Below are 23925 nucleotides of genomic sequence, written 5' to 3'. Positions count from 1 at the left end.
TTCAGAGTAAGACTGAGAGACTATTCAGATACCCTCAAAACAAATAATAGCTTCATAAGTCAGCATCTTGCAATGAAAAACTACTGTGCTATTTTAAAAATGATCAAGTTTGAACCTTTCTCTGCAAAGGCCTTAAAATAAGAAAAAAGAAAATAAAATCCTACTCCACAAAAATAAGTAAGAGGAAGGTGCACTGATCAATCTGAACAAGCAATATGGAGATGGATGTAAGCAGGGAGCTTACTGGAATTTGGATCTGCCTGCTCACCCTTTGTTCCATTGTAAACATGCTGTATGACTAGGAATAGGATCATAGGGTCACAGGATACCTGAGGTTGGAAATTACTTCAGGAGGTCATGCACTCCAACCTCCGGGGAAAAACAACTTCTACAAGTTTCTGTCTTTATGGCATTTGCCAGTACAGTGCTCACGTTCCAGCCTTCAGGCAGTGGTTATACTTCACTGGTCCAACACTATGGTCTCTACACTGGTGAACGTGCACTCACATACCAGATTGGAGGCCCCACAGAGTAAAGGAAGAGGATAGAAAGTTACAAGTGAAAACACACAAACTAGTGGAGAAAAAAAAGTGGAAAGACAAAGTATTGTGCAACGGAAGCTCTTTTACAATTCCTCTACCCAAGAATAGTTTATCAAGAATTCACTAAACTACTTCCAGCAGAGATTCTTGTTGATTACTCCCTCAGCTGGTTGCTTTTCAAATCTGCTGGCTAGCTTCAATCAAATTTGAAAACAGACTCAAGACCAAATTTCTTCAAGTCCCATCGCAATCCCACCCCAAAGCTGCTGTGGAAGACACCCAAATCTATATCTGCTATGTAGAAAAGGCAGGTATTAAGACTCACATCTTAACCTCTCCAACAGGTAGCAGCCAATCAGTACACAGCTCCAACCCCAGCCATGGCATGTGCTGCTGCATGGCCAGCAAAAGAGGTAGATGACAGGGGAGGCACTGCAGAGGGAAGGAGGAGAAAGATAAAGAGCATAAATCTGGCAGAAAGTAGGGTTCATCAGCTCTGCTGCTCATAGAACAGTTTGCTTTTTGAAGAGCTTATTCTCTAATAAGTTTCCTCTAAAGCCAACTCTCTTAATATTTGCAAAGTTGCATGCAGGCACTAACTCTTTAAGTCAAAGAGAATTATATGAAAAAAATCTCAAATGGAAGCTAAAATATAAAAGCTAAACCAGAAGTTAGTTTCAAGGCAATTTGCAGTTTTAAAAACCTAAGAGACATTCATTTCTAGGAAAACAACAGTTAAAACCAATTTCTACGGAAGTATTTGCAAAAACTGGAAGCAATCAAAGTCTTCGTTGTTCTGTAGTGCTGAAAATCTGTAAGATTAGAACTTTACTGAAGATCAAGGGCATCACCAGACTACTGTTCTCCACTCAAAAGCACATAGACAAAGTATCAAAAGGTTACTAAAGTTATTTATGCTGATATAGGCATTCACAGAAGCATAGAAGTCAGGCTACTTTTTGGAGAGGAATGATGGCAAACAAGTTTAAAGCTTTTACACTCAAATAAATAGTGGACTGTTTGCTTCCTGCTGGTTCACTGAAATTTATAACATATAGTGAATGGAACTCTTATGACCTTTCATTTTTAATACATGAGCTGATACATTATGAGCTAAAAAGCCCACAGGAAGAACAAAAATGCTATTCTTAAACTGAAACAAGCCATAAAGAATAAGAAGCAGCCTGAGGAACCTGACTGCAAACATCAAATTTCACTGTCGTCTTTCACACCAAGTATGGCCAATAGGCAAACATTCCCATTGTAAAACATACTAAAAGCACATTAATTCAGATATTCAAGCAGATTAATTCAGATTCCAAATATGACAACGGAAAAATTAGTATAACTGCAAGACTAGGGAACTTTAAACTGTAAAGAAGCTGCATGGTTCCAGTGAACTACCACTGCTATGTCAGAGGCTGCAGGTGAACTAGAGGCATTTGTCGTCACGCTAGTTCACCATTAAGAAAGTACTGATCTGAGCTGATAAAATGCACTACAAAGGCATGGCAATTTAAATCTATATTTAAACATAAGCTTAGTGTGAAAGTGAACATGGAGGTTAAACAAAAGTCATGGGGACGAGTCTTGTTGGTCCCTAATTAGCAGCTAAAAGCTGATTAAAACTTAAGCACACCCAAGTAAAAGTGATTTTACACAATTCTTCCACAAATTTGTAACCTGATTTTCAACACCTTCCTCAATACAGGATCACATCTAGCAGAGAGCAATGTAAATACTCACAGTTTAGAAACAATCCTGAGAAGAGACGTGAGATTAAAAACTAAATGTGATAGACTAATCCAGAAAGCCAGACCTCCTAATACTGCAAAGCTGAAGGAAGGCAGACATTTTCTCAAAATCAATGGCTTTGAAAAAGTTTCTTTAGAACTGCCTCCTGCAACGCAAATGCCCCAAACCTTATTGCAACTTATATTCTCATTACAATACTCAGGGAACCGTAATAAGCCCTGTCTGTTGTTTTCTGTAAAGAGGACAGAATGCTTAGATATGAAATTCAAATGCAGTTTACAACCGGACAAGCTAACAGGACAATACACTTGCTTTAGGTACTGCATCATTTGCTAATGGGAACAGCATAGCCATATATTGGCGGCAAATGCAGAATGACTTAAGGACACAAAGGTGAGTAATTAATCAGACCAAGCTAAACAGAAGGAAGTCCCTTATCTTGTTCCTACAAGACATACATATTTCACTCCTATGCCTTTTCACAAATTAGTCTTTTAATTTACAAAGCAACTTTACTACTATATTCAAGTTCACTATAAAACATGATCATGCAGGGACAATCAGGAGCATATTATGATGTTTTGGGTTTGGAATCCATTACAAATATTCTGCAGAATATAAGAAGTCATTATTCCTTTATTTTTCAAAGTCAGTATCTCCCTATAATGGTATTGATACCTTTTTATAACACTCGAAGTATGCACTTTTTCCTTAGAAAACAAAATGTGTAACCTCAGGATTCATGTCTGGGTATTCTATCTCAGAACTGAAATCTCAAGACTCAAAATTCTTATATGAATCTAAGCAACCCACTCCTCCCATTCATTCCGTTTCAAAATGTATGCAGAAAATGCTTGAATGCAATTGGGTTTTTTTTAGCTTTCCATATTCTAATTAAGAGCTTAAAAGTAAAAAATGCACAAACCCAACAAACCCTGTTGGTAGAGTCAGACAGATTGTTAGCTGTTTCTGAGACAGAAGTTCAGCACATTATCATCTTTAGATAATAAGGAGGTATCACGCAGTATTTTTACTGAAAGAAATGTTAAAAGAATTACAGTAACACCTGGTACTTTGTAGCACCCAAACCTCTACTGCAGAGATAAGCATAGGAAGCTTTCTGTTACCCTGGAATAACCTAGAAGCCAAACAACTATTGGGTAGCATGTTGTTGTGGTCCAGCAGATGTAGCAAAACCCAAGGCCAGACCAAATGGCCCTGTATAATGCGTGCTTACTAGCTGCAGCAAAAACTGCTTCCCACAGAATGTTGCATTTGAGTAATGAGATAGAGGGTGAGGAGTTACTGCTGCCCAAAAATAGACATCTACTGATGTGTTGATGCATTCAGTGTGTATCAGGATGTCTATTGGGAAAGAACACAGAAAACCTATGAACAAAATACTTGTTTTGCTATCTGATTTACTACCAAAACTGTCACTGATACTATGTCAAAGAATAATTCTGTCCAATGGTTCCAGGAATGGCTACAGGTGTTTAACAATGGGGTAACATTCAGGGCCATACTACTGTTTTACATACCTAACTTTTATGTCCAACTTCGAAAGCATTGGCCTTTTCTTAGCAGAAGCAGCTGCTGACCAAACAACTAATTCCACTAACAAACCACATGGCTTTTGTTCCTACTAAAGACTGGTTGCATTTCACCCAATGGGGTGAAAAGCAACTTTGAGGTGCGGTTTGTTTATTTTTAGAGATCTATTTTATGTTCACGTACCTGTCTAAATGCCACCTGTTCTAGAAGTAGTGGTGAAACACAAGATTTCAGCACAGACAGTAAGGTCAGAATATGTGGTTCCTAATACATGAATGAACCTGCTACCACGATGGTAAAGTGAGTTTGAGAAAAAGATGCCAGCAGGAACAAATACTGTGCCACACAGTTTAATGCCGAAAGAGCAAAGCCTCCACTATTCCTTAAGCATTGGAAAATTAGTTTTACACTCTTTTAAGTTTTAGCAAACAGCATAAACCTATTTGTTTACAGGACTCCAAGGAAAGATTTGAAGCACTTGCAAATACACTGTGTATGGCAGGTAAGCACACTTTAAGTGGACAGATGTATTGTCATAAAAATAGTAAGATTGGTTATAGTACATGGAACCTGTTCTTCTCTTCTTTATTTGGACTTTGTGACTAGTAACAAAGGAATGTGATCGTGATGGCTACAGCAGGTCTCTCATACATAGCCATGGATAGAAAGACTGTACAAATGCTACTGCTCTTTTAAGTTATGTAACCCTTGACAGTAATGAACTTGATGTCACATGGACGAGCCAATGAAGAAACTTTGCAGAAATAATGACACATGTGAAGTCACTGCACTATCTTATATCAAAGCAGTATATTCAGTATAAACATGTTCTCAGGAAAAGAAAAAAAAAAAGTTGAAAATTAAGTATCAGAATAATGTTTGCATTAAGACTTAAAATTCATATTTTGCTCAGTGAAATAACAGTTTCTCATCATATCTGAAAAAAAAATAATTGGAAGCACTCCACAATTTAAAAAGAACCTATTATAGTCAAGACAAGTGTATAGAATTTTTCTGCTACACTTGCAGTGTCTTTAAGAGGTAATATGATCTGTGCAGTTGCCTATGCAGACATGGCACTAGAAATTTTGTGAGTCATAGGTGTACTTACTATAGAATATGTTTTTTAAGGAAAGGATGAACATGTACAGTACAGTATATATACATACATACAGTATATACATACTGAATACAGTACAGTATTCATCTGTATTTATGAGAGACCAAAAATATACCTACTTTGGGGTTACACAGTGAAATTTCTCACACGTATCTCACGTCATCAATCCTTCCAAGCTAAAGACAAGAACAACATGAAATGTGAGATAAATAAAAAACAGAGGAACTTGTGTTATATGGCTTGACTGAAAGGAGGAAAACAAGCTATAGGAAAACAGCATACGTAACATTCAGCAAGCTTTCAAAAATTTTATGTGTTTGTTAAGATTAAACGAACATATAAGCTACACTGGAAATCCAAAAGATGAGAAATATTTCAGAAAGTGCAATCGATTCCTTGGTGGAGACTGCCAATTAAAAATCACTAGTTCCAAACACCACTGGTTAGAACTTTTATCAATGCAAATAACCATTAGAGTTTAAGTCAACAGAAATACGAATAACCAGTATGGACAGGTACAACTCAGGAATAAAATGGCCTTGGCTTGCAAAGAAGTAGAGGTTTAAGTGACAACTAAACATCTGAATTGGTAGCCTTTGAAAATGCATAATTAAAACATTCACTGTTAACATTTTCTTAGAAAAAAACTTTGTATTCTTCTAAACTTAATTTAGAAGTTTTCTAAATTTAAAGATAAAATAAGGCTAGAAACCTTAGTTGATGCTATTTAAGAACTGCATAATACAGTACTCACAGGAGTCCAGTTGCAGTCCAGTTCTTGCTGTCATGGACAACCAAAACAACTGATGGTCAATCCAGACAGACTTTACATGCAATTACACTCTTAAAAAAAAAAAATCATCTGCAGAAATGGGAACCTGAAGCCAAGTCCTACAGCTTCTTCACCTTACCTTAGCACTACCTTCTGTCTATTTCACTGATTACTCATTACCTCAAGGAAAAAGTCTTCAGCATTAAAAATAAAAAATAAAAAAAATTGGTGCAGTGGAAATTAAATATTTATTTAGTAATGCAAAATACACTCTTGCAGACTTTATGTAGTTGGTTTCCTAGCAATATTCCATGCTCAGCATGGAATTATTCCCAGTACAGCAAATCTCTTGCTACCACCTAGTAACCATCCTTCAAGGATTAGATTTGCCATTTGTATCAAACTGTTGATTGCTGTTGTCTAGTGTCTTATCTTTTCTTGATGAATTTTATACATTGGCATAGTCAAAATCAGTACACAGTGGTTGCTGCAGACTGCTTTACAAATAATCAAAAAAAGTAGAAATTGGGTCAAAAAAAGATAGCAATTTTATATATTTAGCAGAAAATGGTAATAAGAGCAGTTGATCAGATCTGTGTTATAAACAGTTAAGGCAAGTGCTATACAATCCATCTGAGAGGTGTTTATATTTAAAAGAACTTTATTTAAAATTCTTCATTCATTGTTTGCTGATAAGCTTTTTTGGGCAGTGCTGGGTAAGCTGTATTCTGTAAATCTGTTTCCAGGTGTCCAAGAGTATAAAATTTTGGAAACAATTTCTGACCAGCTTACAAAAAAAAAAGTTATTTCACATGGTTTACAGACCATCTAATCTCCTTAGGAATGAGACTGTTCCTTTAAAGACTTTGTTCTTATTTGAAGTACATTTAGAAATATAAATAGCTCCAAGAGAACCCTTGGCCTAAAGGCTTAGTATGGCTTGTAGGTTAGCTGCAGTGAGAGTACAACCCTTCAGTGACAGCTGCAGAGTCAGAAGCAGCACTTGAAGGTTTGAGCAAAAGTTAACCAAACACAAAAGGCTTCTAGTGGCTAAACAGCTCTTGAAGTTGTAGAATAAGCATTATAAAATTGTCTCTACTCAAGTGTGTACAAGTCTAATTTCTGAAATTGCTCATGGAGACAACAGAAAAATAAAATCAAAGGCTGTGATTAGCAACAGCTGTCTTACGTTACCAGCTCTGTTAAAGATACAGGCCTCTCTCCGCTTTGTGAAATAAAGTTTTTAAAAAAAGATACGAGTGTTACTTGATAGTTCAGCAATTACCTTTTCTGAGATGAATTATTTTAAATCTTAGCCCAAGTAAAAACATTTTACACACATTCCTCTATGCAATGAATATTTTTAATGCCCTCAAAATTTCTTCTGAAACAGTAATGCAGTGTCTTGTGTTTGTTGACCCTTTTCCCCTGTCCCATAGTGCCATTCTTTTACTTCCATGATATGTGAATTCCAACAAAAAATACTCAGAAGACTACTTATTACTGACTTTTCCATTTTCCAGCTTTTGTAGCTGTTCAATTTAAAACTTGCATAAAAATACCCAGAGCTTATTCATAAAGATTTCTGCATTTATCAATTCAAATACATCAGATGTGGGAAAAAGAGTGGTTTATCTGTATGTCATCACTTGTCATAGCTTGAAATAAGTGCCTCAAAACTTTGGAGGAAGCAATAAAAAATTTACATTGGAAAAATAGTAGTTAAATAATAAATATTAATTTTTAAATTTGCTTTATTGTTCTTTTAATATATCACCCAACAGAAGTTACATAGGATTTCTTAAATTTTGCCCATGGAGAATTGATTTACAGCATAGTCAGTAAATAACCCCTGTTGCTATTTTCATGCACAGCACATAGACACAGCTCTCTGGAACACAGTCACTTTCAGAAAGAGTAGAAGGGCATTGGCACAGACTCTTGATGGTCACATGCAAAACCGCTGAATATATTGGGAAATCTATGCAAAATCTCATGCTTCAGTGAGTCAGGCAAGCAGTAATGTTCCTGTTTTTCTCCCTGACAGAGGAAAGGGAGTAGGAGGGGGAACCTCAAAAAATAAAAAAGTTACATTTATTCAGAGTCTGCATGAAAGCAAATTACTCATCTTAAGGATTTCTGGCCCTGAAGCTTACAGAAAAACTCTATGCAGTGATACAATGCATGAATCCTTTAGAAGACAAGCATACCTTCTTAAATTCAAGATATGCTCAAATCTGTTAGTGCCCACATTTATAGGAAAAAGAAGAAACTGAAAATTTACTTATGAAATCTGACTTTTGAAAGATATTACACTTCATCAGTGGAACACTGTAAGTAAAAAATAAATCTTATTTTCAAAAGTCTGCTGCAAAATAGCATGTTGCTGGAGCAGTAGTTAAGGTCACTCTTTATTGCCACTTCAATATTGCACTACACTATTTCTTCTTGTGGATGATTATCAATAGGTACATCATACACTACAAAATTATATAATTCAACAAAGTGGAGATTTTTAAAAAGGCGGGCTTTTCATTTTAAAATCCTTTCAGCTTGTTCTAAACCAGGACCAGGTACTTCTTGGTTTATGATGATTATTTCTTGGCATATCAATTTAGTTCTTCCTTCTATAATGCAAAATACTTCCTGTACCCTTATGCTTTTGGCTGCCTCTAACCTGTCCATAAAACACGATATGACTTGGTTGGGAGGAAGTTGGGGGAGGTGCAGGAGGAAGCTCATCTTATCTTTTCTAGCAACCTTGTTGAGCAAGAAACAAAACGTGTATCAGCAAACATGTTAGTTATGCTAAGATTCTGACTGAAGTTTTCCTTCTTTTTTTGTTGTTTTTTTTTTTTTTTTTTTTTTTTTCATTTTTTTCTTCTTACTGCAGGGGGGTTGGACTAGATGACCCTTAAAGGTCCCTTCCAACCCAACAGATTCTATGATTCTATGATTGTTTTCCACTATGTCTCCCTAATCGTTCCATGCATTTCAAATTCCTTCTGAGCAATAAAATATTTCAATTCCACACAAAAAAATTATTTGTTGTTACTAAAGAGGAGTACACAATGCCATCCATGTAATTTAAAAATCAGTATCTATCCACAGTAAGAAAATATATATTTATAACCTTCACTCAGGTTAGAAACAAGCAGACACCTAGCCAGTGGAATTTCAGGGAAATCAGAAGTCCTGTTTGAAAGCATTTTGCCTTCATTTCACCATGATTTCACCTACCACCTTGGAGTTGGGGCACAGGGATGGCAGAGGGAATTAAAGTCTCCACAACAAAAATCAAGTGAAGCACAGAATACCTGAGAAAATCCTTGGAATCCACCACTCCAAAAGGAATTAATACCTACAATCAAAGGCTGTTGATACAGCAGCTCATGAAACTGAACTGCTCTGTTCAGTTATAGTGCAAAATTAACATTCAGGTAACAAAGGAGATACGCAAGTACCTCCTGAAAAGAGTAATACAAGACAGACTCAGAAGAGCAGACTTAGTTTGCCACTGTCCCCCTTGATTTGTGAATCCCCTGAAAGCCAATTTTGAATGAGTGTCTCTTGTGTTGGGAAACATGACAATGAGCATTCAGCAGTTATGTCAAGACATTTTGCAAGACAGCCCTGAAAGTTTAAAAAAAAAATTTTTTTTTATATATATATTTATATGCTTCAGTTTCCATCTTTCAAAATTGCAACTGATATTTTTCTGTTTTCATCATTTGGGATTTGAAGTGTTGTAATTTGCACAGTTTTAGACCTTTAGCAGTACACAAATTTTGGTTCATTTCTGACGACCTAGGAGAGCTGTGCAGCTAAATGCCCACCTGTCTGAGATGGCCTGACCTAACAACGACATTCTTGCAACAGTATGTGGGAAACTCAGATTTGCTTCATAATCCTTTTAGCACAAAAGAAAACAATAAAAAAGTCATGAAGACTATAGCTAGAAGTTGGGAATAGCAAAAAAAAAAAAAAAAAAATTTCCCACAAGGAAGTAACCAGGAGAGATGAGAAAGCTGAGAAGCACACGCTTCCGCCCTCCACCTACACAGGCATTACATAGCTTCAGACCTAATGCAAACTTCTCCATCTTCGTGACTGTAGACTCCTTTTGTCATTTTAAGAATTTTGCAAAAGGACAGACTAGTATGGTCCTAAGGACAACGTTTACATTGCATTAAGACAAACAAAGCAAGACAGCTACTAGCGAAAAGCCAGTGCAGCATTTTTCATATATGCTTGAAACTGGTTTTTTGTCATAACACAACATGGTACAATACAAGACCATGCACAACTGAAGGTACAACGGAAGCACATACACCAGCAACATACATATAAAGCATATCAGAGCCCCATGTCAGTGAGGAGTATGTTGACCACTGCTAAAGTGTATGAAGTATATGTATCTCTACACAGTAACAGTCCTTATTTACACCAAAAAGGCAACTGGTGTTCAGTGCAAAATTGTAACTCTCTCTTTTTAGAATCCACTGTTTTCTATTGCTGTTTTGAAGTAAGTTTTGCTCTTCAGCAATGTACTGGTTTTTGCTGGGATAGAGTTAGTTTTCTTCATAGTATCTCCTATAGTGTTATGCTTTGGATTTGTAAACAAAACAGTGTTGATAATGCACCCATTTTTTAGCTATTACTCAGCAGTGCTTACACAGTGTCAAGGATGTCTGTGCTCCTCACGCTGTCCTGCCAGTGAGCAGGCTGGGGGTGCACATGAGGTCAGGAGGGGACACAACTGGGACAGCTGAATCCAACTGACCAAAGGGATATCGCATACCATATAACATCATGGTCATGGTCAGCAATAAAAGCTGGAAGAAGGAGGAAAGGGTTCAGAATTATGGCAATTGCTTTCACAAGCAATCATGACGCATGATGGAGTCCTGCTCCATCCTGTTGACTGAGCACCTGCCTGCCAATGGGAAGTAGTGAATGAATTCCTTACTTTGCTTTGCTTGTGCAGCTTTTGCTTTTCCCATTAAACTGTCTTTACCTCAGCCCACAAGTTTTCTCACTTTTACTCTTCCAATTCTCTTGCCCATGCCACTGGGTGGGAGTAAGCAAGAGGCTGTGTGAGGCTTTGCAGCTTAATGGGGTTAACCCACAACAAGAAAGTTTAAGGAGAATTTTTATTTATTGTCTAGCCAATATATAGGGGCAGTACATAGCCACTCATAGGAAACCACAAATCTTTGAATTTAGAAATAAAAGCTTTCATGCTTGCAGTTGTTTTAAATGTGTTAAATCTTATTTTTAGAACCTTTACGTAAGAAAAACATTTCAGGGGAAAAATAAAAAAAAAAGTTAGGCTGCTACAAGACAGATGTCAGTACTTTTTCTCTTATGTTATTGAATCCAGAAGGGAATAATCCAATAGAAAAAAGCACAGCCGAGAAATATTAGGAAATACGAAGTATTGCTATGAAAATCTGTGTATCATCCATGTGACGTGCGTGCTTTGTAGAGACAGAACAGAGCAACAGGCAAACAGCATGTCCTTAATTCCCATGATGCTGCAAGATTACAAATGCACATTTTTAATGATAAAGATCCTAAACCAGCATTTTCTAGTCCTCCTAATATTACTTAAAATAACAGAGAATGGAACACGTTGACTCAGAGAGAACAAACCTCAAAAAGCCTTACATAAACCAACAATCTCACTGAACTGAAGCGGGCTTTTTCTGTTTTGGCTAAGACATCACGGTCCTTCACTGATAGTAACAGCACCTCCATTTGGTGTAGAAATAAAAACATCACAGGCTCTGTTGCTTTTTGCGGTGTTGTTACTTACGTGCAAACATATATGATGACTCTCTGTATAATTTTACTGTAAGCTCTTATCAAAAGGCAGGCACTATAGGAAGTTTGTCCATGATTTCAAGCACATCCTAGTAACAAATGCCACTTTGCAAGGGTTTAGTTTCAGGACACAAATAAGGTTATAAAGCTAAGTGTAATCTAACTGGTAGAGGTTTACAAGGATCTGTCTAGTTAAGCATATATCATGGCTTCCACAATTAAGTCACAATGGATGGGTAGAAAGTGCCCAAAACAGATGCTGGTTCAGAAAAAGAACCTTTTTTTCCACAACTTTTCTACCATCCTAACTTGAAAATTAATAGCTTTTCACATATTGCAAAGGAGGGCAAATGCTGGTTTCCAATCCAAAATAAGCAAGGGAACGTAAGTTTCAAGCCATACAAGATCACTCTCTACTTCCTCTCCTTCAGCCTGTACCGGAAGGTCTACTTCTGCTGTTTGTTTGTGGGGTTTTTTTTAATTAATGTGAGATCAAATACTGCAATAGCAAGCTTCTGCATATACACTGGAGTAAAATCAGGCCAACTGGGCTGCATCACGGAAATTAAAACAATACGTGATTACGTATTTTAAGACCCTCTCTTATCTTAAATTACCATAAGAAACAGGAGCTAAGAGTGTAATCTCATGTAAGTCACTGTTTATTAGTCTTGGGTGCTTCTAAAAGGTTTTCTGAAAGTCTTTTCCTGACTTTTAAGGAAAGCACAATTGTAGTTTCCTCAGCCGGACCTCAGGCTGAAGAACCACATGGATCAATTACATTTCAACATTTATCAATTAAATTTATGAGTAGATAGCCAGACTATTACTGATATGTCTTTTCAAATCTTTACTTCCATGTCATCAACAAAAAGAAATCATGGAAGAGGCAGAAAAAAACAGTGTGGTTCATTTACTGAACACACTACCTATTCAACGGGCAAGAAATTTAAGTTACTTTTTTCATAACTATTTCTCTGGAGGTCAGTGGAGATAACGGAAGAATTTAAGGCTAACCAATACAAGCTTAGCGTGGATTTTGATGTCCAATACAGGTATATCATGTCCATTCACATCTTACTAAATATTTTCACATTTCAATCCGGTACGAGTTATGTTTCCACAGTGAAAAGGGGTGTAAGTGGAGGAAGGGGAAGAGGAGGAGGTTGTTTTAAATGACCTTTTGCTCTCTGGGCACTATTCAGAGACAAAACCTTCTACAAGTTCCAACAACATTAAGCCGGTGTTCCATCCTCAGCCACTGGTTGAACAAGACACAGGATGGGGAAGAGGGCTCTGAACTTTAATTTTACAACATGGGGTTTTATTTTCCTGTTTCCAATCTGATCAAGGGTATGTTTTAAAATTACAATGATAGAAGATGTTTAACCACAGGGATCTAATGAAAAGGCCCTGCGTCTTGGAGACAAGCAGGAAGTTGTCTCAAATTTCTCAAGCTACTGAACTCCCATATTCAGGACTGCTGACTATCTTCTTCAGTATATCTGTCCACCAGCTTCACAGCAGGCAAATACCAGGCTCATCACAGCTGAAGTTACAATGGATTTCTCTACCAGTATCAATTGTTCTGAGGAAAAATTTTTAGAGAACTTTGCAAAACATCTAACAGACCGTCAGGCATGCAGTCTGACAGACTGCACAGAACCTGACATTTGGTCTTATTTTGTTTGTTTTGTGTTTTTTTTTTAAAGCAATAAATTCAAACTATCATAGCCTTTCATCTTGAACAGTTTCTAAAAAAAACAACCCAATATGCCTTCCGGATTACTATTGTTACTTAATACACACTTGACAACTCCAGTGATAATATGATACAAAACCATGTGTAGGTCAAAAGTAAGTATTGCGTGTTCACTGCTTCATAACTGGTATTTCAGTGCACAGAAGCAACAAAGTCTAAAAGTTATTGCCTGTCACTCACAACACAGTAAATTTCATATGGTCTTCCAATACATCTCCCTAAATTTTCGTCAGTCTCATTACATAACAAGACAAAGGACTGATAGAGAAAGAAGTGGCAGTATGCCTCCCTGGTAGCTCAAGAAATACTGACTTCTAAATTGCTCCAAATCCCTACCCAGGTATCATATATCAGCTTTGAAATCAGCTTCATTACCACCAGCACCATGGGGGCAGGGGCAGTTCAGATACCAGACACTTCCAGAAAGTACCCTGGGGTCATCTCTCTCACTCGTTCTCACTATGGAAAAAGTAGGTGGGAAAGCTGCAGGCTGCACAGAGTGCCAGACCAATCTATAACAGCAGGGTTTGCAAAAGGTTTCTGTAGAAATACCAGCAGGGTCACTCCAGAGCCAACCCAGAGGGAGCTACAATCAGCAAGCTGTGTATTTTGATCTTGTGAGTACTCTGGGCTGCTTTGGCCAGCAATGTACACATCCTTGGCCACATCACTGTTATTAGAATGTATATACATTTCAGAATACATGTGCTGCTACCAGAAAAAGGAAGAAAATAGCAAAATGAGATTAAAAAATACAACAGAAATAAAAACCACAACCCTTGCTTCCTTGCTAGACAAAGCATATTTTAAATCCCCAAGTTTAATTTAAGAGAACAATTTCTGTAGATCACATCCCTGCCAATGATACGCCACCTCATAATAACAGTTTTGTTCTGCTCCATATGATGTTTTTTTGCCTTCGTTGATCTTAATCTCACTTAATCTCACAATCATAATTTTTAGATGAAAAGTTACCACAATATGGCCTCTTTCTGTGAAAAGCACTCAAGTTTGGCAAAGACAAGATTTAGAATCTACATATTGTTCTTTTAGATACTCCACAGGAATGGCTTTCACTGTTTTAGGTATACATGGTGTGGGGGGAAAAACAATCACAAAGAACTTTAAAGTATAAAGGATATTGACCCTCGTGCATTTTAACATTTTGTGTAGCCTCTTCTATTCCAGGCACAATCCCTCAGCACAGCGCTAGTCTGAACTTTTGCCAACTCAATCAACAGAGTTGCCAACAAGTCATTTGCTGTGATGAAGCTTGCTAGCCTAATCAGTGTACATAATGTAGGACCAACATAGAATTCCTACCACTGCAATGCAGACCACCGTCAGAGTAACACCACAGTATTATAATCACAGAAGACAGATATGAAGGAAGATTTCCTTCCGTCTGTTTCCTTGGGTTTTGTTTTTAATTTGTTCAAAGTTTAACAGGTCTTATTCTTATTTTCATTCCTATTTTCTTCTCATTTGTGTTTTTAATTGCTAAAGTGAATATTTTGTAATGACTCCTTTAATTATTTTCCAGTTTTTGTTTGGTTTTTTTTTAACAGTACTTTACATACAAGTACTCACACCTATGAATACTCAGTTGTGCCAAAAGAGACACCAAGGCCTCACTAATATCTACATCAATGATAAAACACATAAATTTGGTTAGCAGAACTGACAGCTTATACATGCTGTATTCACAGATTCATTTTCTGAAAACTTGTTCTTCGTCTTTATCTTATAACGGTTTACAGCTCAGAAGTAATGAAGCTTCTAAAGCACTCTAAAGCTTTTTGGACTCCCACAAATACAAGCCTGGCTGCTTCTGGAAAGATTGGTTTACATGCATGAAAAACAGTTACAAGTGATTCTACTGATGTGTTAACAATTCATTATTATCTCAAAAGACGTTGTCAGATTTTATACAGAGGAAAGGCTTAAATAAAAAGCAGTGCTAGGCCCTGAAGCAGTAGGTAAATTAGGCACATTCTTAAACACAACTGTTTCTCCATAAAAGTCAATGGCACCACGACAGAAGTGTTGTTACACAAGAACTCCAGAGCTTGCAGAATCGATTACTTCAATGTCAGAGTGATTACAATCCAAGAACAGCTCTCTGCACTAAAGCACAGTGAAACAGGTTTTTCCAAGCAGCTTGGTGGGAGCTTTGGTGGGGAAAAAAAAAATCCCAGAATCAAAACCCACCTTATCTCCACATGAACAAAGAAAACACCAAAAGTGTCTCACATTTCAGTGGAATCAGGATTCCTCCGACTCACTCTTCACTAGCTGTAGTAAAGAAGACCACTGCTGCAGAACATTACTACACACCCTGAATTATCCAATAGAACAACTGGGCACTGAGATCTTCTTTGAAGGTCTTTTGTGAGACAACACTCATGACGGAATAAAACATCAGCTGTGCCCCAAGGAGGTAAACTGAGTAGAACCCACCACACTGTATTACCCTAAAATTCCTGTCTCCCTGATCCACTGGAGGAGATTTACCGCGGTGTTCCCTCCCCTCCCTCCTCCTCATTTCCTCCAAGAGTCTCCATCCATTCTCTCCCTGTTTTCCTGGCAACAAGGTATACAACCTTTTTGTGCTTCTTACAATTTAAGGTTAATATACTTCCAGTATTTAAAGCAGTATCAAAAATATCAAAACACAGCTAGTACACGGTACCTATGTACTCTTTAAGGGACCTGCGCAGGAGATCCAGTTTTTAGGAATAAAATGGCAAGATGGACGCCGTCAGATCCCAATGGATGTGATCAACAAAATAGCAGCTATGTCTCCACCAACTAGTAAAAAGGAAACACAAGCTTTCTTAGGTATTGTGGGTTTTTGGAGAATGCATATCCCAGATTACAGCCTAATTGTGAGCCCTCTGTATCAAGTAACCCGGAAGAAGAATGATTTTAAATGGGGTCCTGAGCAACGACAAGCTTTTGAACAAATCAAACAGGAAATAGTCCATGCAGTGGCCCTGGGGCCAGTCCGGGCAGGACAAGATGTTAAAAATGTGTTCTATACCGCAGCCGGGGAGAACGGCCCTACCTGGAGCCTCTGGCAGAAAGCACCAGGGGAGACCCGAGGTCGACCCCTAGGGTTTTGGAGTCGGGGATACAGAGGATCCGAAGCCCGCTACACTCCAACAGAAAAAGAGATATTGGCAGCATATGAAGGGGTTCGAGCTGCTTCAGAAGTAGTTGGTACAGAAGCACAGCTCCTCTTAGCACCTCGACTGCCGGTGCTGGGCTGGATGTTCAAAGAAAGGGTCCCCACCACACATCATGCAACTGATGCTACATGGAGTAAGTGGATTGCACTGATCACGCAGCGAACTCGAATGGGAAACCCCAGTCGCCCAGGAATTCTGGAAGTGATCATGGACTGGCCAGAAGGCAAGGATTTCGGAATGTCACCAGAGGAGGAGGTGACGAGTGCAGAAGAGGCCCCACCATATAATAAACTGCCAGAAAATGAGAAGAAATATGCCCTGTTCACTGATGGGTCCTGCCGTATTGTGGGAAAGCATCGAAAGTGGAAGGCTGCTGTGTGGAGTCCTACACGACGGGTTGCAGAAGCCAGTGAGGGACAGGGTGAATCGAGCCAGTTTGCAGAGGTGAAGGCTATTCAGCTGGCTTTGGACATTGCTGAGCGAGAAAAATGGCCAGTACTTTATCTCTACACTGACTCATGGATGGTGGCAAATGCTCTCTGGGGGTGGTTACAGCAGTGGAAGCAGGGAAATTGGCAGCGCAGAGGCAAACCCATCTGGGCTGCTGAACTATGGCAAGATATTGCTGCCCGGATAGAGAATCTGGTTGTGAAAGTACGCCATGTAGATGCCCACGTACCGAAGAATCGGGCCACGGAGGAACATCAGAACAACCAGCAAGTGGATCGGGCTGCTAGGATTGAAGTGGCTCAGGTGGATCTGGACTGGCAACATAAGGGTGAACTATTCATAGCTCGGTGGGCCCATGACTCCTCAGGCCATCAAGGGAGAGATGCGACATATAGATGGGCTCGTGACCGAGGGGTGGACTTGGCCATGGACACTATTGCACAGGTCATCCATGAATGTGAGACATGCGCTGCAATCAAACAAGCCAAGCGTTTGAAGCCTCTTTGGTATGGAGGGCGATGGCTGAAATACAAATATGGGGAGGCCTGGCAGATTGATTATATCACACTGCCACAAACCCGTCAAGGCAAGTGCTATGTGCTCACAATGGTGGAAGCAACCACTGGATGGCTGGAAACATACCCTGTGCCCCATGCCACTGCCCGGAACACTATCCTGGGCCTTGAAAAGCAAGTCCTGTGGCAACATGGTACCCCAGAGAGAATTGAGTCGGACAACGGGACTCATTTCCGAAACAGCCTCATAGACACCTGGGCCAAAGAGCATGGTATCGAGTGGGTGTATCACATCCCCTATCACGCACCAGCCTCTGGGAAGATAGAACGATACAATGGACTGTTAAAAACTACACTGAGAGCAATGGGTGGTGGGACTTTAAAACATTGGGATACACATTTAGCAAAAGCTACCTGGCTAGTTAATACCAGGGGATCTAACAATCGGGCTGGCCCTGCCCAATCAAAACTTCCACGTACTGTAGAAGGGGATAAAGTCCCCGTAGTGCACATGAAGAATATGCTAGGGAAGACAGTCTGGGTTAGTCCTGCCTCAGGCAAAGGCAAACCCACCTGTGGGATTGCTTTTGCCCAAGGACCTGGGTGCACTTGGTGGGTGATGCGGCAGGATGGGGAATTCCGATGTGTACCTCATGGGGATCTGATTTTGGGCGAGAATAGCCAATGAATCAGATTGTGTGCTGTTAATTGCTAAGTAACACTGTCACTGTATGTCCTCATTGCTATAATTGCTATCAGTTGTACTACAAGTAAGGCACAGGGATGATGGGATAAGAACTGATCTCAGCAGCTGGCGCCCAGCAGTTTCCTCAAGATCTACATCTTCAGCCCACGGACTGCGTGCATGAGCCACACCAGGTGCACCAGTCACAAGCTCCGAAAAATACAGCATGCAACAGACCAGCACCACCCAGCATCTCACCTGCCCTGAGAGACTGTTCTAACAGATGGAGCCCAAAGCCGTGGATTAAAAGAACTCAATGGACACTTTGGAGGGATGGCCCATAAACTAAGGGCATTATATGTGCGTATAGATATATATATATATATAACAGGGGAAAGTGGTGGCAATTCATTGGAACCTGCTGGGCATGGCATAGATGGTATGGAATAAGGGGTGGATAATGTCCTGGTTCCGGTGGGGATAGGGTTAATTTTTCCTGGTATTCCATGCCACGTGAGCCATGCCCACCCTGAGCTGCCAGGGGAGGGGGCAGGAAGTTGCTGCTTAAAAGCGGGCTGGGGCATCCGGGGTCAGGGGAGCGGCGGTTCTGTAATCGTGTTTGTATATTCCCCTATCCGTGTTGTTGTTGTTGTTTGCCTGTTCCCTTTGCTGTCCTGTTAAACTGCCTTTGTCCCAACCCAAGAGTCTTGCCTTTTCTTACGATTCTTCCTGTATTAGGAAGGCGCGAGCGAGCGGCACATGGTTCTTTGTTGCCGTCTGAGGCTAAACCACGACAAACACTTACAGGCAATTAAAACACCAGCTCACAAAAAATTCTGGTGTATTTTGAAAGCTAATTTGATGTTATTTTAAGGTAGTGTTGGACAGAAGTCTAAGCAGTAGCTGTCACGTGTACAAATTTCTCTGACAGATGATAACTCTTACTCATAAAGAAATCTTAATGCTTTTGCCCTCCTACACAATCTTTGCTTTTGTACTTAATGAAAAAAATATTGTCCAGAAGAGCTGGAAATTCACTGAAGTTCCTTCACTCAAATCACTGAGTGAAGGAGGAAAAGGAAAACTTGAATTCTCTGAATGCAGCTGAATTCATCGCTACTGAAGTCAGACATTCATTAAATGAAGGTAAATTCACCTTCTTCATAGGTAATTACTATACCAATGCCCATCAAATATAAAAAAAAACCAAACCTCTGATTACTTAAATAAACAGAAGTGGTTTTATCCTAGCTTTTATTAGTTTTCAACGTTTTCTATGGCAGTCATTACGGGGCTTTATCTAGCACATGTGCACATAGCCTCACAAATGTCAAACTTGGTTGCTAGACTTCACATTATCTTTCCAAACAAGATAACAAGACAGTCCTAGAATACTTTTACAATGGATACTGATGTCAACATAGCTTTTCAGTATTTTTGACTCATGAGATATCATGTAGATACTCAGTGGCTTCATTCATTCTACAAGCGGAATAACACCTCCTTAGTGGAAAAATACTAAGAATCAATCCATGGTGAACATCTATACACTGATCTTCAGACATTGTTTTAGCAGGGAGATTTTCGATCTCTTTCCAATTCACAGTGTTTGGTCTTGCCAAAAGAAAACATTTCAAGCAGATTAAGTTCTTTCTCTCCTCCCTCTTCGTATGTTCATCTACTTCCCTCATTACTCTGATCATCAAATTGCTTTTCACTTTACAACAGGTGCTGGACTACTCTGTTACAGAAATGTTGTTAATACATCCAGATCCTAGCTTGTATTGTAAAGTGCCAGCAAAAGAAAGCATGTAAATCTTAGTCTGTGCCTAGACACAAATAGAGCCCAGAGAGGGATGATTGCTCTCTGGGCTACATAGACTGCATCCAATTACTGAATTCAGTTCTGAGCATCAATTGCTAGACAGGGAGTTCACAGAAATGCAGGAGAAGCAAATACAGATCCAACTCATTGAGTAAACAGGTTCCTATTTAGCTTAGGTGACACAGGAACGTAAGATACAGATGCTACAATACAGCTTTGTGGAAAAATACTATCCAGCAACATGCACTTGAACAGCATAAAACTCATATTTAGAAACAGTTGCAACCAGCATATTTTAATGTGAGTAGTATTTGACTAAAGTAAAATGCTGGGATATGCAAAACATGGGGGGGAAGACTGAGAACAGACCTCTTAGATTATTTTTTTTTCTACCCCCTTCCCAAAACAGTTTACTGTTGCTTAGGATTGACTAATACAGTTTAAAACGAACAGGAATCCTTCTGCTCCATGACACAACAGTATACAATATTGACAGTTAAGGCTATACCTGTTGCACCTAACAGACTTAGGCTACGCACACAGAACATGCTCCTGCAATCTCCAATACATTTATATACTGAACAAAACTAACACAAAGAAAGAAAACATTTCAGAATTGACAGGAACTAGCTGAAATAACTAGATTTGCAAATGAAATTTTTCATTTTGTACATTATATTACCTAACTTGGTTTATTTCTACCTTCTACAAACAAACCCCACTTCTTCCCATGAGAGCCTTTTTATTTTGTTCATCATTTATGTAATTAATTTCAAAGTTTCCATTTGCTGTGTAAAAAAAAGGATAAAAATAATTCAAGAATGTCAGTGAAAGTTAATGTTATTTGCATTTCAGCAGATCATCACAAGTTATCCCTTCTGCAGTTACTTGCTTACGCATGTCACCTGTCTTAATGAGAAACATTGTAATAGCTCATTTCTACCTTTTCCTTTCATCTCAGATGGAAAAGTTACATATTTAATATATTAAACAGGAAATGGTGAAATGATCTTTCAGAAACACATACAAGCTAAAAATAAAAGCAAAAGGCTTGCAAAATATTTTGCAATTTTGTCCAAAAGAGAGATGTCCCAAATTATATGACATATCCCCTTTAGTCAGTATTTAACTTTTTTTGTATTGTTTGGGGGTTTTTTTACCGAAATTGTTTAGGTAACAAATGACTAGTCAGAATTAATAAATTCTGCTCATTAATTTGCAGTTCCTAGTTCAGAGGAATTGGAGATCATACCACTTAGAAAAAAAATTTTCCTTCAAACAGTCTCATCACCATCTCAGGCTTCAGGGAACAAAATTAGGAATCTCTGTGCATGAACATCACTGTGTAGTAGCACGAAGTACCTTTGAGCTGTATGCTCAGGCCCACACTGGTGTTTCTTACAGTTATATGGATCAAGAGCAGAATATTTTTAATATTTTGTTGCACAATGCACTAACAGTATCATGTTCAAACCGACTTTTAAAATGATAGCAACTGATGGCTGTCTCTCTCAAAGGGAATGGACTTAGCAAGATGACTTGAAAAAAAATTCTCTCCAAAACTGCATTAAAGGCAAAGTCGTTTTACTATACATTCAGGAATGCAAATTACAACTCTGTGATGGTAATAAATTGTAGTTGAAAGATCTTCTACTAAGGCCTGAATTAAGTCAAAACCAAAAATTCAACCACTTGTACAAACTGTAATTTTAACATGACCAAAAAAAAAACCCCAACTCAAAAGCAGTGCAATTTAAGGAAAAGAAAAAAGGAAAAAAAACCACAAAAAAGAAAATGTCCATCTTGCTAGTTAAGCCAACAAAATATGCCCAGAGCTCATAACCTTTGGATTCTAAACAGCAGCATATAAAGAATAGGGAATTTTTAGTGTATTTGAGAAAAGGGAAACACAATATATTCCTCAAGTGAAACGGAAAATTTACTTTTTACTGCATGGGATTTTTCTGAGTTTGGCAGACTGATTTGGCAGGTCACTGAGGAGTTAAAATATAATGCAGCAAAATCTACCTCATGCATTAGCTATGGCTACCCAGCATGCTTGTCATTTAATGAACCAAACCCCACCTGTAATAGAAGCACTGCATTTTCAACACAGAGGCTCTTGTTTTACCCAGTGTCTTGTACTAATTCCATATTTGGCTATGGTCTCGCATCTAACCAAACATACTTTAGTTTCAGTTTGATCTGAGAGCTTCATTTCCTCCTCAGTCCTGGGCGGGTAGAATGTGTTACTAATACAGAGACAGTAGTAACATGGACTTCAAATGGTTTCATCTCGGTCTCAAGCGCAGGATGCACACACGCCGCTGTATCACGACGTCAAAAAACGCTCCTGTAGACTCACCTCAAAGCTGCAGCACATCCTTATTCCAAACGCTTCTGCCTATGCACGGACGGTGCTGAAAGCTTTCTGGCTTTCAGGAACACCCTAAAACACTGTCTCAAACACCCTAGATCCTCCTGTATTTTGTTTCTCCTTTCCCTCGCTGGGAGGAGACGCTGCCGAGAGCGCCTCGATCAGGAAAACAACATGAACAGAGGGTCTGGTTCCTCCTCCCCATCAGAGACTCATGATGGCTTTGGCACTCCGTACGCAGATAAGGTTCTTTCCTCGGAGCAATATCCACCGAGAGCACGAAGTTGCCCCAGCTTCGTACTGTCCGTTATGTGCCACCGTGACACTGCGGCCGGGCAATAAAAACCGCAACGGTACCGAAAAGGAGAGGGAGCCTCCTCTCACCTTCCTAGTTAAAGATATGTGTGCCTACTTAACTCGAATAAAACAAGATCTGAGGCAATTTACAAGACGCGGCGCGGACTGCACGGCTAAGAAGCCTCCTTTCTTCCCCTGGGCAAGCATCTCCTGCCGGGGCCCTGTCAGGGCGCTCCCCCCGCGGGCAGGGCCGGGCCGGGCAGGCCAGGCCTGCCGCGGGGAGGCCACGCGTCCCGGTCCCGGGCTCAGCCGCGGTACTCACCGCTTGGAAACGGCTCCATTTTCCTCACGGAGCCCGCCCTCACCCGGCGAGAGCGAAGCGCTGGCGAGGAAGGAGAAGGCGACGCGGAGGCGCAGCCACAGCCGACTCTTCACTCCTCTTCCTGCCGCCGCATGCTCTCAAGACAGGAGCAGCCTCGGGCTCCGCCGGGCCGCTGCGGCCCCTCACACCGCCCCGACACCGCCCCTCCAGCGGCCGTGGGCACAGCGGGCTTAGCCCGCGGCTCCCTGCTCAGCAGCTTCTCCCGTCCAGCGACCCCCCACCAACCACCTTCTGCCCGGGCGCCGGCGCCTGCTCCCCTCTCACCCCCTGGCCGGGCCACGCTGCACCGCCTACTCCTCACGCAGACCCGCCTCCCCGCCCACATCACGCCCGGGGAGGCCGGGGCGGGCGCTTGATCGGAGGCAGGGTCCTGCGCGGCCCTCCGAACCCCGAGGGAGCGAGAGTCGGGATGTCGGTCTCCTGCCCTCTGCGCCGCTGGTCGACTCCGGGCGCGTCCGCCTAAAGCCGCGGCGCCGCCCCGCAGGCCTCCCTGTGGCCCCGCTGCGCAGAGGCCCCGAGGGCCGGAGCCGGGGCCGTGCCGAGCCTGGCCTGCATCTCACCGCCCTGCTCCCTTCGTCGCGATGTAACCGTGATTGTTGTTTGTAACCTCAGTAGCGCCTTGCGCGCTCCCTCCTTCCTGACCAGCGCGCTGCTGCTGTCACGTGACTGACTGAGTCCCAATTTTCTTCTTTAACATGGGAAAATTTTAACTGCTGATTGTTGGAAAAGAAGAAAATGGATGTTGATTAGTCCTGAAGAACTCAAAATCTAAAGGACCTATATTTATTTTGCCAAAAAAAAAAAAAAGGAAGAAATCCAAGTTTAGCTGTTCTTGGGGGAAGTCGGGCGCGAGAGCCAGCAGTCCGCTCCGC

At 40.2% G+C, this 23925-nt stretch overlaps 1 protein-coding gene across 3 annotated transcripts in view; it reads right to left on the bottom strand.

Annotated features, from left to right (window-relative positions):
• The window catches only part of LNPEP (leucyl and cystinyl aminopeptidase), a 65814-nt gene extending 42147 nt beyond the window's left edge, over positions 1 to 23667 (bottom strand). Inside the window, exons 1-2 of one of the 3 annotated variants that reach the window (XM_063319496.1) lie at positions 22994 to 23127; positions 868 to 974 (exon numbers count right to left, since the gene is read on the bottom strand). Coding sequence is in view for 2 of the 3 variants with exons in the window: in XM_063319497.1 (XP_063175567.1) it covers positions 22994 to 23012 (19 nt within the window). In the remaining variant the exon portion in view is untranslated. Of the gene's footprint in view, positions 1 to 867; positions 975 to 22993 lie in introns of all 3 variants that reach the window. The other 2 variants (XM_063319497.1, XM_063319495.1) reach the window with 2 other exon arrangements.
• Between the last annotated feature and the right edge of the window lie 258 nt (positions 23668 to 23925).

The sequence above is a fragment of the Chroicocephalus ridibundus genome, chromosome Z (genome assembly GCF_963924245.1).
Source record: "Chroicocephalus ridibundus chromosome Z, bChrRid1.1, whole genome shotgun sequence".
Lineage (NCBI taxonomy): Eukaryota > Metazoa > Chordata > Aves > Charadriiformes > Laridae > Chroicocephalus > Chroicocephalus ridibundus.
Note: the sequence above shows the minus strand (reverse complement) of the source record. Positions and strands in the feature narration are given on the sequence as shown.